An 18,358-nucleotide genomic window follows, 5' to 3' on the forward strand; every position below is an offset into this window, starting at 1 on the left:
AACATAAATATCATGGGATAAAAATGACGAAGAAGAATCATAGGCTCCCTTGGTTTAGAACTAATTTGGAGACTATTTTAAACTAACTTCTGAATGACTTTTTCTTACAGCAGAATGAAATGCCTATCTGGGGGCCTTGTTGCCACTGGCTGTTCTGTTGGGAAGTGAGTGTGCCTTGGAGAAGATTAACCCTGTTAGCACTTCACTTCTCTAGCTAGTACTTTAGCCATTATTCTTACCTTTTCACAAACTTTTGCCATTGGCAGTCATAAGAGTATCTTATCCTGCTGTGCTCCCAGCAGTCATTTTTGACCTACTGGGAGAAAGTTCTGAATCATCTTTGTACTTTGCTCTGCCTGCACTGTTGCACAGTTCTGGTAAGATGCTGGCTGCATGGCAAGTTGTAGTTTCACACTACCTAGTGAATATGTTGGCTGATCTCACCATGCAGTCTGTACCAGAGACTAGCTTTAGAAACTTCTTTGGAATTTTAAGACCACTGTCTCTAGATGCTGAATATTAAGAATTGCTAGTGAGTTTAGTGCTTCTGTGACTTAAGGGAGGGATAAGGAAAAAAAGGTGTAGCTTATTAGGGATGGTGAATGATAAATAAAATATATTATTACCAAGATTCTAATTGTCCTTTCCATTCACAGAGTACCCAGGGAGTCTCTCAGGTTGTTCCACCAGAGCCAATTCCAACAGCACAGCCACAGCCTATCCAGCCTACCACATTGGTCTCCTCTATAGACAGGTATGTAAAATTAATATTCTCCTCCTTCCTTGACTGGTAGGTAGGATGGTCCTTTAAATCTCATATTATAAACCAAATTTTATTTTATTTTTTTTAGTGCACATTCAGATGTTGCTTCAGGTATGAGTGATGGCAATGAGAATGTCCCATCTTCCAGTGGAAGGCACGAAGGGAGAACTACAAAACGACATTATCGAAAATCAGTAAGAAGTCGCTCTCGTCATGAAAAGACTTCACGCCCAAAATTGAGAATTTTGAATGTAAGTATTGCTTCTTTATGGGCTTCAAACAATTAAAGGAATTTGACACTAAAAAGGATTTTAGAGGTCATCTAATCCAGTTCCCTCACTTCATAAAATAGAGATACCTAATCTTTGTGTGATAATATAGGTAACTCTTGTCATTTAATCCTCACAAACCCTTCTAAATGAATATCACATTTTTCAGATAGAAAAAATGAAAATGTAGCTCATAAAGCTATAACAAGGACAACAGTTAATATCATTTAAATATTTCTAGAGGGTCAGGTATATTGATGAAAATTTAGTATCTTCTGATTACCCAAATGATATTCTAAAATTTCATATTTATGTCTAAGGTAATATTTACTTTTTAGAAAAGGAATAGAAAGCTTTACTGTGTAGAAGAAAGACATTCATTCCTCCTTGACTTTGCATTGCTTCAGCAGAAGATGAGTGAGTAGCTGAGAAGCTGATATCTTCTCAAAAAGTTTTCTGGCAACCAGTTTAAGAAGCTAAATGTCTTGGTTATCTAGTGCTACTATAACAGAAATACTACAAGTGGATGGCTTTATCAAAGAGAAATTTATTTTGTCACAATAAAGTAGGCTAAAAGTCCAAATTCAGGGAGTCAGCTCCAGGGGAAGGCTTTCTCTTTCTGTCAGCCTTCTCATCAATCTTCCTCCAGACTAGGAGCTTCTCCGCACAGGGACCGCAGGTCCAAAGAACGCACTTTGCTCCCAGCACTGCTTTCTTGGTAGTATGAGGTCCCCAACTCTCTGCTTGCTTCCCTTTCCTTTTATCTCTTGTAAGATAAAGGTGGCGCAGGCCATACCCCAGGGATACTCCCTTTACATTGGATCAGAGAGGTGACCTTAGTAAGGGTGTTACAGTCCCACCCTAATCCTCTTTAACATAAAATTATAATCACAAAATGGAGGACAGCCACACAATACTGGGAATCATGGCACAGCCAAATTGATACACACGTTTTTTGAGGGACATAATTCAATCTACGACACTAGGTGTCAGTGGTCCAAGGAACAGTGATAACACTATGCTTCCTCATGCTAAATTCAAGTGATAATCTGCATTACTTTCTCAAATTTGGTGACAAAGCTGAGTATGGTCTTCTGAGACGTAGTACCTTTCCTTTTTTTCCTTTAGGTTTCAAATAAAGGAGACCGGGTAGTAGAATGTCAATTAGAGACTCACAATCGAAAAATGGTTACATTCAGATTTGACCTAGATGGTGACAACCCCGAGGAGATAGCAGCAATCATGGTATGTCTGCATTTGGAGTTCCGAATTTTGCCTTAGTACTTGATCTTAATGTCCACCACCATAGGCAAATGTACAATATTTTGTAGTCCATGATTTTTTAATGGTTACGTTTATTTCAATATAACTACCACATCTAACTTGTGATATACACATGGTTTTGCCTAGGATATGTCTAAGTACTGAAGTTCTTAAAAAGAGAGGAGCTAATTAGAGACCAAATAAATAATAGTACAAGTAGTATGCAGATAGGGCAGAAGTCATGAAAGTGGTGGTTGAATGACTTAAAGCTTGAGAAACATTGCACTAATCAGACTGATACATTGCATTTCTTTTACAGGTGAACAATGACTTTATTCTGGCAATAGAGAGAGAATCGTTTGTGGATCAAGTGCGGGAAATTATTGAAAAAGCTGATGAAATGCTCAGTGAGGATGTCACTGTGGAGCCAGAAGGTGACCAGGGACTGGAGAGTCTACAGGGAAAGGATGACTATGGCTTTTCAGGTTCTCAAGTAGGTTCATTATTGCCAAAGGGAAGCTTTTGTTTACTTAAAATATTTTCATAGTGCTAAATCTTCCACGCAAAATGTCCAGTGAGAAGACCACATTGTATCTGTTACTGAGATTATCAGATATTTATATTCTCTTTTCATGTAGAGATTTGCTTTGCCTAATCATTAAGATTGCATTTGACAATGATTTTAATTATTTCTGTTTGTTGTAGAAATTGGAAGGACAGTTCAAACAACCAACTCCTGTATCTTCCATGCCACAGCAAATAGGTGAATTACTTTTCTTTCCATATTTGCTTTTACCATTAAGAAGCTGTGTGCTAATAATGAAATCTTGAAGCCTCATGTTGGTAACAAGTTATATAATAATAATGCAATTAAGTGATTTGCTTCTTTTTGGCTAGGCATTCCTACCAGTTCTTTAACTCAAGTTGTTCACTCTGCTGGAAGACGGTTTATAGTGAGTCCTGTGCCAGAAAGTCGATTACGAGAATCAAAAGTTTTTACCAATGAAATCTCAGATACAGGTAAGGACTCGATTCTACCACACACTTACGCAAACCCTATAGCATCTCTGCTATGTTGGAGGCTTGGTCATCAAGTAGTAGTTGAAGTGGTGACATGGACAATAAAGAAGAGTAGAAAATTGAGATCATAACATATAAAGGAAGGAAATAGATAATGAATAGAGAGGATTGTCGAAAAAGAGCCAAAAAGGACAGCCATACTAGATACAGCCTGGTGTAGTATGTCTTTGTTTCTCCATTTAGTATTATTGGTTAGGCTTTGAGGTTACTCCGTGTTTTTTCAGAAGTAGATATTCCTACCAAACCAAACACCAAATCAGTTGCTGTCGAGTCATTTTCGACTCAGGTTGACACAGTGTCCCCATGTGTGTCAGAGTAGAACTGTGCTGCATAGGGCTTTCAATGTCCTTTTTTCTGAGGAGCCTTTGAGTTGGCTCAAACCGCCAGCCTTTCGGTTAGCAGCCAAGTGCTTAACTGTTTACGCCACCCAGGGACAGGTATTCATACAAGGTAACTTATTTTGATCAAACTACTGTTCTAAAGCCTGTCATTTCCTTGAGAGGGACTATAGGCCTGGTTGGTATGTGGCATGTTGGTAATCCAAACATAGGTTATTAGGGCAATCATTTGAATCCACCCTATTAAAATGCAGTGATTCTTATTTTTTTATTGTTGGTTTTTTTTCCCCTTTGTAGTTGCTGCCACTACATCTCATGGCCCTGAAATGAACTTGTCTCACTCTGCTTCATCTCTTAGTCTACAACAAGCCTTTTCTGAACTTAAACATGCGCAGATGACAGAAGGACCCAGTACAGCACCTCCAAACTTTAGTCATACAGGACCAGTATTTCCAGTAGTACCTCCTCCCATGAGTAGCATTGCTGGAGTCACAACCACAGGAGCAGCCACACTGTCAGTATCTGTCCCTGCAACTAGCATCCCTCTTACTGACATATCCACATCAGTAATTCAGTCTCAGGTTACAGTGCCCACTGAAAAAGGGGTTACTGGAATTGTAATCACTTCTGGTGGTCTCCCTATACCATCTGTGTCTGAGCCACCGATACTTACCAGTGTGGTTTCAAGTATCACAGTACCTACAGTTGTCTCAATATCTACAACATCCCAGTCAGTTCTGACGCCCACATGTGGGAGCATTGTTTCTAGTACAAGCACTCTCCCCTCTATAACAGTTTCCACAGCTTCCGCCTCTGCAGTGGGCAGCACTGTTGTCCCAGGTGCTAAGCCTCCAACTGTATTATCTCAGCAGGCTGCAGGCAGTACTACTGGAGTAGCCACATTAACATCAGTTTCTACCACCACTCCATTCCCAAGCATAGTTTCACAGCCATTCCTTCAGCTTAGCAGCAGCAGCTCTGCTTCTACTCTAGCCGAAACAGTAGTGGTTAGTGCACACTCACTAGATAAAACATCTCATAGCAGTGCAGCTGGGTTGGCTTTGTCCCTCTCTGCACCATCCTCCTCTTCCTCCCCTGGAGCAGGAGTGTCTAGTTTTGTTACTCAGCCTGGTGGGGTACATCCTTTGGTCATCCCATCAGCTATAGCTTCTACTCCTATCCTTCCCCAAGCAGCAGGACCTATGTCTACACCTTTATTACCCCAAGTACCTAGTATCCCACCCTTGGTACAACCTGTTGCCAGTGTGCCTGCTGTACAGCAGACGCTAATTCATAGTCAGCCTCAACCAGCTTTGCTTCCCAACCAGCCGCATGCTCACTGTCCTGAAATAGATGTTGATGCACAACCCAAAGCTGGGATTGATGACATAAAGACTCTGGAGGAGAAGCTGCGGTCTCTCTTTAGTGAACACAGTTCATCTGGAACTCAACATGCCTCTGCCTCACTGGAGACATCACTAGTAGTAGAGACCACTGTCATGCCAGGCATCTCAACCACTGCTGTTGCACCAAGCAAACTCATGACTTCCACAACAAGTAGTTGCTTACCACCAGCCAGTTTGCCATTAGTAACAACTGGTTTGTCAGTGGTCACATCTGGTCAAGTTTCTGCCCCCGTCAGCTGTACATCAGGAGTGAAACCTGGAACTGCTCCCTCAAAACCACCTTTAACTAAGGCTCCGGTAAGATCATCAGAGAGATTCATTTTTAAAGGTGCCATGCTTCTAGTAGGCACTAATGTTTATTAAATAAATTGATTGACGGTGGTTTTAGGATGTTACATATGCCTTGAACACGAGGGGTATTTTGGGCATTGCGGTATGGCAGCATTTTGGGGGTTAATTATACTACACTGTTTTCTAAGAATGCATAATAATCAGTAAAATACAAGCATTTCTTTCTAATTGGTGCAAACTGAATATAATCTGTATCCCAAAAGGGAGCTAATTGCTTCTATTAGAAGTTCACAATCTTTGTTTCAGTGAGGATGAAACAAATTTTCTGCTTTGCTATAGATTCTACAGATATACAATTCGGGGTTTATAAAAAATGGGAAATGATAAAATTAATACAGAGGAGAAAAGACTCTAATCCTAGGAATAAAATAACTAAACTGTATTCTCTAATTCCAGTGTGATGGATTTCCTCTCATTCTGCCATCTCTAGCCTCTCTAATCTTCTCCAGATAAGAAGGCCGTGTTTTGTCTAGTATATTGTATGCTCCAGTCATCTTTCTGCATGACCATTGATAAAAGTTTCTTTTTATTGTAGGATAATATAGAGGCTTCACTCAGACAAAATAGAAATTGCTTAATAGTAGTAGATTTCCGATGCCCTTTGTTATCAGACTTGCTCCTTGCTTAAATAAGTAACCAGCTACTGATGTTTTCTTTTCTCAGAAAAATCTTGTTTTAGAAAAAGCTTGATAATACTGTATCAAATAAATGACTCAAGAATGTCTATACTGTGCCTCTTATATATATAAGGCCTTTGTTCTCTATTTTCTATATGAAAAAACCTTGTACTATATTTTACTCCTCCTTTTATAGGTATCTCATGGTAATCCCTTTATCAGTGGTACTAGTGTCCTTTATTTAAGATAGATACCAGAGTATAACCCAGGTGACAAGCATGTCTTAACTAGATACATTTTATTCTTAATGCTTCTGCATTCAGATTAGGTTATTTGCTCTTTAGTATGCAGTCTCTACTATTCATATCTCATGGAATTTCCTGTCATTGTCTGTAGGTGCTGCCAGTAGGTACTGAACTTCCAGCTGGTACTCCACCCAGCGAGCAGCCACCACCCCTTCCTGGAGCTTCACTAACTCAGGTGCCCCAGGACTTGGCAGATTTTGTTCTGTGTCGTACTTTCTTTCACAAAACTTGTTTAAATTCTCCATTGCATGATGTTGGCTTCTGGCTCCCATTTGGCTTTGACTTAGTAACACCTTTCATTTAAAACAGTGTAGCTAACTGAGGAGTGACTTTTTGTTTATAGAAATGGCAAAGGTGGCACCGAATATGGGTGAAGTCTGTTCAGCATGACTGATGTAACTGATGTCAATAAGCTGTACATAGGGAAAAGGAATGAATGAGCAAATGCCAGGCTGTGTATGGTTTTGCACCAATAACAACCACCAAATTGTGGGGTGGAGTGTGGCTACAGATGCTGATGCTAATCAGACATAACCAGTCACCTCATGGGATTAGTTCTCTTGGTTTGGGGGTTTAGGGCTGTGGTCTCATGAGACAGTCCAGAGAATCAGCATAATACAGTTCTTAAAGTTTGTGTTCTACCTCCTAGTATGGTGAATAGTGTCTGGGGTCTTAAAAGCTTATGAGCAACCATCTAAGATACAGCTGTTGGTCTTTATTCATCTGCAACAAAAAGAGAAAGAAACTCAAGAATCAGAGAAGGAACTGGACTACAGGACTCATTGTCTATATGAACCACTGCCTCCTCCACCATGAAACCAGAACTAGATGATGCCCAGCTACTACTGCTGAATGTTCTGATCAGGAACACAGTAGTGAATATATTTTATAAGAGATTGACTCAAGGCACACCCTACACTGATCCTGTCTCATTAACATAACAAAGACAACCCATTCCCGTATGGATTATAACCATAGGCATAGAGGTTAGGATTTACAACACATACTTTGGAGGAACACAGTTCAATCCATAATAGTAATGTTGCTGCAAGTCACCGAGGAAACATTTGCTACTACTGTTTTTTCATATCTTGTGGGAAAAAAGGGCAAAGCTGACACTTTCCTAGATAGATATTATAACTTCTATCATTTGTACTTCTGTAGAATAGTAAAATTGCATCTTAAATATGAGGTTAGGTTCTAAACCATTGTGAAAGCAATAAATTGTATACGATCAAAATTAACTTTGAAAGTTCCTTGGGAAAGGCACTACTACATTAATACACCCTTTTGTTATAACTCCAGTGCAACCAGTTTTTGTCTTTAATGTTTTACATTTCTTTCATTGACTACCAAATAAAGTAATTGGCTTATATATAGGTAGAGGAGTCATATTTCATGAAAAAAATGTACCATATCTCTCAATACAAAAAGCACCCAGCTCAGCAAGATGCTATCATTACAAGAGGCAGTCACTGTTGTATCAATCTACAGCATAAAATAGTATGCTCTATATAAGTTGGCTATATGATAGTGGCTGTGAAGATGCCATAACTATACTTACTGCAGTTGTTTTTGTTTAGTCCCAGCAACCTCTGGAAGATCTCCATGCTCAGTTGAGGAGAGCACTTAGTCCAGAGACTACTGCAGTAACATTCGCGGTTGGTGTAAGTTTCAAAGATTGCTAAGATTGTCTTCCCATAATCCTAAAATTATTATATTTCTGGAACATAAACTGTAACCTGAATCATTATTAGTACTTTCAACAGCCTTTCAGAAAAGAGTTCTTGCTTATTCCACTCAACAGAAATGAGAGAGATTAATGAAAGACTAACACTGACCCCGTAGTGTAACTATGGGGAAGATCTTATTTGAAAGATGCTTTATCTTCTCTCTGGTTAGAATTATATCACAGATTAATCATATGGGTTTTGTTTTTATGTTTCGGAGGGGGCTGTATTTTAAGTTTGAAGCTTAACTTTTTCCTTTTTGGCCTGTGAGACAATAATGTTCTGATAAAGATTACCTTTTTATGAAATCCAAGTTAAACTCTTAAATATTCTATAGGAAAAATTAAGAAAGCAGTACAGAAGGGTTAAGACTCAAATTTTCTTTAAAAAGCTGTCTTTATATCAGAATTAACTTTGTTTTTTTAAAAAAGAAGAAAAGAAAATGCCCTTGGACATAAGTGTTTTTTCACATATACTATCTGTCTGCCCTTTTACAAAGACCAGAGGAAAGGCACCAAGGACAAAAGTTTGAGAGTGACTGAAGCTAAAGATTTAGTGGTATTTGTGTATATGTGTTTTGCAGCTTGTGTCCGTGGTGGCTCCAACAGCAGTTTCGGAAGCAGGAGCACATCCTCAGAAGGATGGTGAGAAGCATCCTTCTTCTTATGTTACTACTTCCCGTCCTGCCTGTAATTGATTATAGAGATTACTATTGGTACATTCTTAAGAAATAGGTGTATTTGAAACTATTATAACAAACATTTTATGTAATTCATGACTAAGGAGCATTGATGCTGTTATCTGGAGTATTAACAAATTGATGAATCTTTTTGTGTTTGTTATTTTTGGAGGGTATAAAGAAGGTAATGATAGTTTTTTTAGCATAAGTCACTTTGATATTGGCTAGACTAGATCCTTGCTGTGAGAGATTATGAAATTCGAGCATATTTTAAAGTTATATACGATTATCCTCTTGGCTTTTGTAACACCGCGCATAGAGAGACAGATAAGTTCGAATGGCCTAAGATAGTAGAAATACACGTATAAGATTTCAGTTAATCCGTTTAAACACTTTTTTAACTCTGTTTCCGGAGTTTTTAGAATCGGCATGTACATAAATACATCTCTTTAGAAAAATCTTCCATACTAACAATTTAAGTATTTGAACTTCCATCATCATGTGTTTAGTCATAAATTTACATCAGCTAATACTGTTCTGAACTTTTGTTGTTGTGAATCTTTTCACTATATTATTTATCAGTCCCACATACCCTATTTTTTGTGTTACTTCAAAAATGAAATAAAACGTGGGCTATGCTTATTTGATGTGAATTTTGTATAGCATGTGCTAATACAAAGAGTTCCTATAATTCTCATAATATATTCATTCTCAGCATAACCTGACATAAATGTACTTGCCATACTTTTGAATGTTTCTTATTTCTTCCTGTCTTCCTTCAAATCAATGGAACAGACTGGAAAGTTTAGAAATTAGCAAATTAAAAAATGAAAATGTTGACCTTTTAAATCAGTGAGAGAAAGATGGGATATTTCAATAAATGGTTTGGGACAACTGGATAGCCATCTGGAAAAAAGCAAAGGTGTATCATCCCTAGCTTTTACCAAAATAATTTCCAAACAGATAAAAGATGATAAAATACGATATCATAAAATAGTACTTCAATTACTAACTAGATAGTAGGTAAGAATTATCTTAGGTGAAGGAAAGGACAACACACATTACAGGGGATGTCAGCACAACTGGACTAAACCAGAGCTAAGAAGTCTGCTGAATACAGTTGAAAACTTCGAGGGACACAGTAGCAGGGGCGTCTGGGGTCTTAAAAGCTTTCAAGCGGCCATCTAAGATGCATCAATTGGTCCCAACCACCTGGAGTAAAGGAGAAAGAAGAACACCAAAGACACAAGGAAAGTAGTAGCCCAAGAGACAGAAAGGGCCACATAACCCAGAGACTTCATCAGCCTGAGACAAGAAGAACTAGATGGTGCCTGGCTATCACCAATGATGGCCCTGACAGGGAACACAACAGAGAGTCTCAGATGGAGCAGGAGAAAGGTGGGGTGCAGAACTCAAATTCTAGTAAAACCAGACTTAATGTTCTGACTGAAACTGGAGGAACCCCAGAAAGCATAACCCCTGGACTCTATCAGCCCAGAACTAAAACAATCTCCAAGGCCAACTCTTCAGACAAGGGTTGGACTGGACTGTGGGACATAAAGTGATACTCATGAGGAGTGTGCCTTTTAGCTCAAGTAGATACAAGAGACTAAATGGGCAGCTTCTGTCCGGAGGTGAGATGAAAATGCAGAGAGGGTTAGGAGCTGGTTGAATGGACATGGAGAATTGGGTGGAAAGGAGGAGTGTGCCATCACAGTATGAGGAGAGCAATTAGAGTCACATAACAGTGTAAGTGTAAATTTTCATATGGAAAAAAATAAAATATTACTTGAAGAAAACGTTATTACGTATTGCTGTCAAGACGATTCCAAATCATTGCAACCATGTAGGACAGCGTAGAACTGCCCATAGGGTTTCCAGGGAGCAGCTGGTGAATTCAAACTGCCGGCCTTTTGCTTAGCAGCCAAGCTCTTAACCACTGCACCACCAGGGCTCCTAAGAAAACATTAGAGGAATAATTCCCCCCCGTCCTTTTTTTTTTTTTTCCAAACTGTTTGGAGCCCTGGTGGTGTAAAAGGTCAGCAGTTCGAATCCACCAGCCACTCCTTGGAAACCTTATGCAGCAGTTCTACTCTGTCCTGTATTGTCACTATGAGTCTGAATGGACTCGACAGCAGTGGGTTTGGTTTTTTATGGGTTTAGAGCAAGAGTTGACAAACTTTTTCTGTACAGGGCCAGATAGTAAATATTTTAGGCTTTGCAAACCATATAGTCAGTCTCTGCCACAACTACTCAGATACCCTGTTGTAACCTTGAAGCAGCAATATACAGTACATAAACAAATTAATATGGCTATATTCCAATAAAATTTTTATTTACAAAAACAGGCAGTAGGCTGGGTTTGTTCCACAGATAACATACATAGTTTGCTGATCCTTGATATAGAGGGAAGTATTCTTAAGTTTAATAACCAACCCAGAAGCCATAATTGATTTAAATTTTTTGCATGGGGGAAAAAAATTCCATTAGGTCCAAAAACAGGAAAAACTAGAGGAGCATATACACACACACGTATATCACAAAAAGGACTAGTTTTGCTAATATAAACAGTTCCTATAATTCAACATGAGGCAAAAATAATCAAAGGATACAGAAGAAGAAACTTAGACATGAAAATACTTAGCTAGAGATACCATTTTTTATCTCACATTGATATACCTCTGTGGAGATCAATTTAGTAATATCTATAGTCTTTTAAATGGAAATGACTCAGTAGTTCCATTCTTAGGTATTTATTCCACAGATCTGTAAGACAATATTTGTTAGAACACTTATAATATCAATAAATTCTGAATGATTTAAATGTCCATCAGTCAGAAATCTGGTTAAAATATGGTACCATTAAAATATAGATATAGGTAAATACATGCAATATAACACTGTGTAGTCATTAAAAAGAATGAGGCAGTGATACGGAATGGTCTCTAAGATATATTATTAAATAAAAACAAAACCGTTGCCGTTAAGTTGATTCCAACTCATAGTTGTGTAAAATAAATACATGCTGGTATATGTCTACAATATCTCTGCAAAGAAACTCAAATAAATGTTTGTCCCTTAGGGAGGAGAATCTAGGTAGCTTTAAAGTTGTTCAAAAGTACTTACCAGTGAATCTGAGGTAGGTCTTTAATGTCCTAGGAAAAATTTCTTCCTTCTCTTATTTCAGTCTCTGAGTTGAAGAGTAAGTAATTGAGTTCTTACTGCTTATTAACCTTAGTTGTTATAGTAGCTTTTACTATGGTAGTTAAGTTGTGAAGCTGCTTTATCTTTTAACTTTATTCCTTCAAACAATGCCATATTATCTTTACATGCATACAAGGACAGGTAGATTGATTAATGATAAATTTTCAGACCTTGACGATTTTTGACAAACAGTATAATCTTTCAAACTGAAGCTACCTAGTAGTAGAACAATCAATAACTGTAGTTTCCCCTTGTTGGGCAAAACTTAAGGGAAAAGGGGGTAAGGATGTTTTCCTTGCCTCTAACAACTTTTCCTCATGTGATAATGTAGTTTCATTTTGCTGTATTTCTGGCCAAAGGAAAAAGAAGTTAACTGAAAAGAAATGCTAATGTAAGCTGTTTTCTTCCTCCATGTATTTGTTTCAGTTTCTCAAGTCACGGAAGCCCCTGTCCTAGCAACTAGTTCAGGAGCTGGTGTTTTTAAGACGGGACGATTTCAGGTAAGTCGGTCACTTTTCCTTGCCTTACCTCCCTCTATAAGGGAAGCTGTGTATATAATAAAATTACTACCTTCCTATCTGGGACATGATTGCCAATCTTATGATATATATCCTTATGTAGCACTTTATCGTTCTTTTTATCTTTTTCCCCTCATAAAAGTAATACATACTAATTAAAGAAAATGTAGAATACCTAGAACAGTAGAGGAAAAAACCACTCATAGTCCCAGTACCTACTCCCCGCAAGATTACTTTTTCTCCATACATGTGTGCATCCGAAATTAACACCTGCTTCTTCTCCTGTAAATGATATTTTGTAGCCCTTTTTCTTTTTCATCTAGTAGTCTAACCATTTTCCTATTATTGGTCATTAAGGTTGTTTCTAATTTTTATAAGTAATGTAACAGTAAGCATCTTTGTGTATAAAAAGTTTTTCCATGTTTAGGATAATTTTCTTAGGATTAATTCCTGAAGTGAAAATACTGAGTCAGCATCAGTTGATGCCATATCATTTTATTTTTCCAGCTGGCCCAATGAATGAACATTTTCTGGCTGTTAGTATATAGTACGAAATGAGCTTTGCAAATCATTTTTTTACTGCTTTCAAAACTACTTTCAGGTTATTCTCATGATAGCACTTAAGAGTCAGGGATACTAGGTGATGTTTTTCTCATTTGTAAACTGAGGTTCTAAGACTTTGTAACTGGACCGAGTTTGTATTTATAATACATGGAAGAACCAGGAGAAGGCTCTGGAACCTCCTTTTAGTACTAATTAATTGTATTGATTATTGAAATTTAGCTTGCATTTCCTGTTTATTGGATTTAATCTTTATAGTTTTTCTTATTTGCAAGCAATCTTCAAGATTCCATTACCTGTTGTTATTTATATTTTGGCTAGGACGAATCTGAATCCTATACATGACAGGTGGTATAAAAGCAAATCATTTAGTTTGTGAGTTTCTGTTCATAGCATGGGATGTATAATCAAATCATTTAGTGAGTAAACTTAGCCAGCCACTCAGCATCTGCATTTTAGTACAGATTATTCGTTCTCTATAATGGTATTCAATTTATTTTCACAGTCAAGGCTATAGGGACTGTGTAAAGAGACACCTATTCATTGACTGGAAGATAAAGTGATTAAATTTATTTTGGAAGGGGAGGATCCATGCTGAAAATTGAATATTGGGGACTTTTGGTTTTTAATGTCAGCTTGGTCTCTTCCTATCAGGTTTCAATTACAACGGATGATGTCCAGAAGGAGGGTAAAATTAAGTCAGAAGATGCAAAGTCTGTTCATTTTGAATCCAGCACTTCAGAGTCCTCAGCACTATCAAGTAGTAGTCCAGAGAGTACCCTGGTGAAGGCCGAGCCTGATGGAGTAACTATCCATGGTATCTCTTCAGATGTGCCAGAGATTACCCATAAAACCCCTGCCTCAGAGGCAAAGTCAGAAACTGGGCAGCCTACCAAAGTTGGACGTTTTCAGGTGACAACTGCAACAAGCAAAGTGGGTCGTTTCTCTGTATCAAAAACTGAAGACAAGATCACTATGGCAAAGAAAGAGGGGCCAGTGGCATCTCCTCCTTTTACAGATTTGGAACAAGCTGTTCTTCCTGCTGTGATACCAAAGAAAGATAAGCCTGAACTATCAGAGCCTTCACATCTGAATGGGCCATCTTCTGACCTGGAGGCTGCCTTCCTAAGTAGGCATGTGGATGACGGTTCAGGTAGTCCACACTCCCCCCATCAACTGTGCTCAAAAAGCCTTCCTATCCAGAATCTAAGTCAGAGCCTGAGTAATTCATTCAACTCCTCTTACATGAGTAGTGACAATGAGTCAGATATTGAAGATGAAGATTTAAAGTTAGAGCTGCGACGGCTACGAGAAAAGTAAGTATACTTTAACCTTTGAGAGAATATCTTAATACCTAGTAAACTTAAAAGATGAGCTGTTGAGGTAGTCTGTTCTCCAGTCCCCTCATTTAAAAAAGTGCCCAGAATCACACCTCTATTTTAATGGCAGATATTGTACTCAGACCTAGATCCTGGTGCCAAGGTTAGTATTCTCTTCACTGCAATATGCTAATGTTTCATTTCTTTAAAAGAGAACTTTAAAAGTTCTCTTGTACTCTCATACCTATACCAGTTCTAGTTATAAAACTTCTTGAGCACCTTTATATTATTGTTACTGTATTATTATTATTGTTAATAGCACTTTTATCATTGTTAACCATTCTTAACTATTTACTGGTCCACCATATGAATCTAATAATGGCACTGGGATGCAGGATTAAGTTGCCAAGTTTTGTTGGTTATATTTGGCAAATTGGATCATAGTAGCAAATTCCCCTCTCTTGAATATGACCTCAGGGGAGGAGTCAGAAATCTTTTTCTCCTAACATGTCATCAGCCGTTTGGTATTGGCTAGGAGCTTGTTGGAGTTTGGCTTAGAGGGCATTCGCGGCCCACTGGTAGAATTCCCATTTCTCATGCTGGAGACTCGGGTTCAGTTCCCAACCAGTGCACCTCATGTGCAACCAGCATCGTCTGTCAGTGGAGGCTTGTGTGTTCTATGATGCTGAGCAGGTTTCAGTGGAGCCTCCAGACTAAGAGGGACTAGGAAGAAAGGCCTGGTGATCTACTCCAGAAAATCAGCTGATGAAAACCCTATGGATCACAACAAGGTCTGATTCACAACCAATCATAGGGATGGCACAGGATCAGGCAGTGTTTCATTCCATTGTGCTTGGGGTCACCATGAGTCGGGGGCTGACTCAACAGCACCTAACAACAACAAAAATGGAGGCTAGTGAGATAGATAAGTTGAAGAACTAGAATCTCAAGGTAATAGAACTTGGATTAAGTACATTTAGGGAATAGGTTAAAGGTTCACGTGTAAGTAAATACTTGAATGCATGTTAAAGAATATGTTGTTAATTCTTGTTTGAGTGAAGATGTTTATGATATTTTCCATTGCGTCTGATTATCTTTTGTAGACATCTTAAAGAGATTCAAGACCTGCAGAGTCGCCAGAAGCATGAAATTGAATCTTTGTATAGCAAACTGGGCAAGGTTCCCCCTGCTGTCATTATTCCCCCAGCTGCTCCCCTTTCAGGGAGAAGAAGGCGACCCACTAAAAGCAAAGGCAGTAAATCTAGTCGCAGCAGTTCCTTGGGAAATAAAAGCCCCCAGCTTTCAGGTAAAAAATAAACCCTGGATCAGGTCATCCATGACGGTCCCATTTTCCATCTCATAACAGTGTATGTAACCTGTTGGATATTTTTCATTTTTCTAAATTTCAAAGGAATTTGACTTTCCTAATGTTCTTGCTATATTCATAGCACTATATTCGTAGTACCTCTTTTTGAGTCTATGGAAGTAGGCTGGGTAAGTGCAGTGGCTTATTCCATTGTAACCTGTATTGCTATCAACTGCTAGTTTTCACTTGTAGTTATTCTTCAGGATAAAACATGTAGTTTTGACTGTTAACCCATATACCTCACATTTAACCAAATTCTTGGGTAGTTTTTTAATGAATTAGTTAGCCATAAGTGCAGCTGGAATAAATGTGGTTGTCATATAAATATTTATTTAGGTGTAAGTAAGTAGTAACTTCCTTGATTAAAATTGTTTCATTTATCTGTACTGGGGTAGAAAACTTGCTAGTGGTCATAATCAAAGAAATAGTTAATCATCATCTCTTGTAAAGGACTGTATGTAGTTTGTTTATTGTGATATATATAGAGCTTTGACCCTTCCATGAAACTACTGTAAACTTAACTGATAATTAGTTGAAAAGTGAAAGAAGGCTGAAGTAAGTTTATACTTATTATTTACTCTCCAGGCCTCATATAAATGTGTTGAAAGCAGTTGTAAACTTCTTAGCAGCTTTCCATTCTATGAAAACTTTCAGAGATGCTCACACCTTTTCTCTCTAGCACATTAGGGCCAATTCATTCAACCTATTACTCATTCAACCTATTAGTAGAAATGGGATTAGAAGAGATACCAACTGATTTAGACTCTGATTCCAGTCTTGACATACTTTTTTAATGGACTTTCACTCAGTTAGTAAATAGGGTACAGAGAAGTTGGTCAGTTTCAGAATAATTGACCTAGAAATCGAAAGCCATCTACCAAGAATAATTTTAAATGCGTATTTCTTTGTAGTCATCTGCATCATTTTTTTTACACATATTCTGTAGTTGTTCTGATGCATGCTTACAAGAAAATCTAATCAGAGACTGCCTAACAAACCTTTTTATTTCATGACCCAACATCTTTTTCTAATAGGAGAAAAAAAGCAATTATGAAATTGCAAAATGGATTTCTCTTGTATCCACTGCATATTCTAGTCTTGTTCAGCTCAGACTTCTGACCCATCTAAGTTTTCTAAAGCTAAAGATCTTGTGGGATAGTTTTATATAGAGCAATACTCTCAGCCCTATTGCCTATTGATTATCATGTCATTCATCACTTCCCCTCCTGTCATGAGGCCCTTGTTCTTTCATCAGTTATAGCTTGTGACCCACTGTTAATCACTCAGTGGGACAAATTGAAGGAATAAGTACAGTGCCTTATTAAGTGCATTGGGAAAGTGTACATGTTTCCTCATGGCAGTTCATCTTTTGACAGGTAACCTGTCTGCTCAGAGTGCAGCTTCAGTCTTGCACCCCCAGCAGACCCTCCACCCTCCTGGCAATATCCCAGAGACTGGGCAGAATCAGCTGTTACAGCCACTTAAGCCATCTCCTTCCAGTGACAACCTCTGTTCAGCCTTCACCAGTGACGGTGCCATTTCAGTACCAAGCCTTTCTGCTCCAGGTCAAGGTAAGAAGACAAAGCAACCATCATTTTCCAAAAACATTAAAATGGAGTTATTGCCACACACAGGACAAAAGCCTGATAAGTAACCTGTTGTTAAGGTGGGTTGGGAGACCAGCTGAGCAAAAAACAGCCTGGGACCTATATCAGGACTTACCAAATGAATAGCTCGTTTGGGATGTGGGACTTATGCTTTAAAATTAGACTGAGATTTCCTAGACCAAGTTCTAAGGAGTTTAGCAATTTCTGAAGGCTAATGAATGCATTTGCCTACCAGGGTAGATGTATTTAACTTCTAAGCAGGGAGTGGAATGTTAAAGTGAATAGCTCTGCAATTCAACTTTTTAGCCATAATTTATTTTCCAAATACAGTTTTGTGTATTAAATTATAACTCAGAACATTTCTACAGAAGAAAAATCTTCTAGTAACATTCGAAGGAGAATTAAAAGGGGTTAGGTGTCTGGGTGAAAAGGAATGTAAGAAAAGAAAGATAACTAGTTTACCTGCCTTTGCCACGATATCACAGAAATTAGATTGTCTCTTCACAAGATGAATGTACTTGCTTGATAAGGAGCTCAGGCTAGCTAGCATTATTTCAACTGAGAAAAGCTTCAGCATTTTGCAGTTGGAGAGAATTGAGGCCTGATATTTCCTGTGCTGCAAATCTGCCCTTCCCCCAGAAGCTTGTTCTTCTGTGTGCCATCTTAGTGCATTTCACCACTCCAGCCTCAAGTTTCTAACATCTTGTAGTTGTGTTCTGTCTCTTCTTCTCTCTCTGTTCTTCCCTGTTTTTCCCCTCTCACAGGCTATGCGAAGTTTAACTGTGCATCTGAGCAGGTGACATTCAAACCTGGTGGCAGGAGGACCCGATTTCTGAGTACGCCCTGCTTGGCTCTTTGTGTGTAACACCTTTACTCCTTCCTCGTCCTTGTTTTTCTGCTACTTGGATCTGATGTTTCATGCAGTCCATTTTCATTTGTCTCTTTGTATATCATCTATTCAATAGCTTGGCTGAACTATTAC

At 38.3% G+C, this 18,358-nt stretch overlaps 1 protein-coding gene across 6 annotated transcripts in view; it reads left to right on the forward strand.

The window, feature by feature from the left end:
* WNK1 (WNK lysine deficient protein kinase 1) overlaps positions 1–18,358 on the forward strand; it is a 173,028-nt gene that overhangs the window by 145,180 nt on the left and 9,490 nt on the right. For all 6 annotated transcript variants that reach the window (XM_004381200.2, XM_004381201.2, XM_023735695.1 and 3 more), the window contains 14 exons: positions 657–754; positions 852–1,014; positions 2,161–2,277; positions 2,615–2,788; positions 3,001–3,058; positions 3,193–3,315; positions 4,011–5,416; positions 6,484–6,567; positions 7,976–8,059; positions 8,706–8,766; positions 12,432–12,505; positions 13,739–14,400; positions 15,507–15,709; positions 17,146–17,340. In XM_004381200.2, the coding sequence (XP_004381257.1) occupies positions 657–754; positions 852–1,014; positions 2,161–2,277; positions 2,615–2,788; positions 3,001–3,058; positions 3,193–3,315; positions 4,011–5,416; positions 6,484–6,567; positions 7,976–8,059; positions 8,706–8,766; positions 12,432–12,505; positions 13,739–14,400; positions 15,507–15,709; positions 17,146–17,340 (3,502 nt within the window). The remainder of the gene's footprint in view (positions 1–656; positions 755–851; positions 1,015–2,160; positions 2,278–2,614; positions 2,789–3,000; positions 3,059–3,192; positions 3,316–4,010; positions 5,417–6,483; positions 6,568–7,975; positions 8,060–8,705; positions 8,767–12,431; positions 12,506–13,738; positions 14,401–15,506; positions 15,710–17,145; positions 17,341–18,358) is intronic.

The sequence above is a fragment of the Trichechus manatus genome, unplaced genomic scaffold, assembly GCF_000243295.1.
Source record: "Trichechus manatus latirostris isolate Lorelei unplaced genomic scaffold, TriManLat1.0 scaffold00081, whole genome shotgun sequence".
Taxonomy (NCBI): domain Eukaryota; kingdom Metazoa; phylum Chordata; class Mammalia; order Sirenia; family Trichechidae; genus Trichechus; species Trichechus manatus.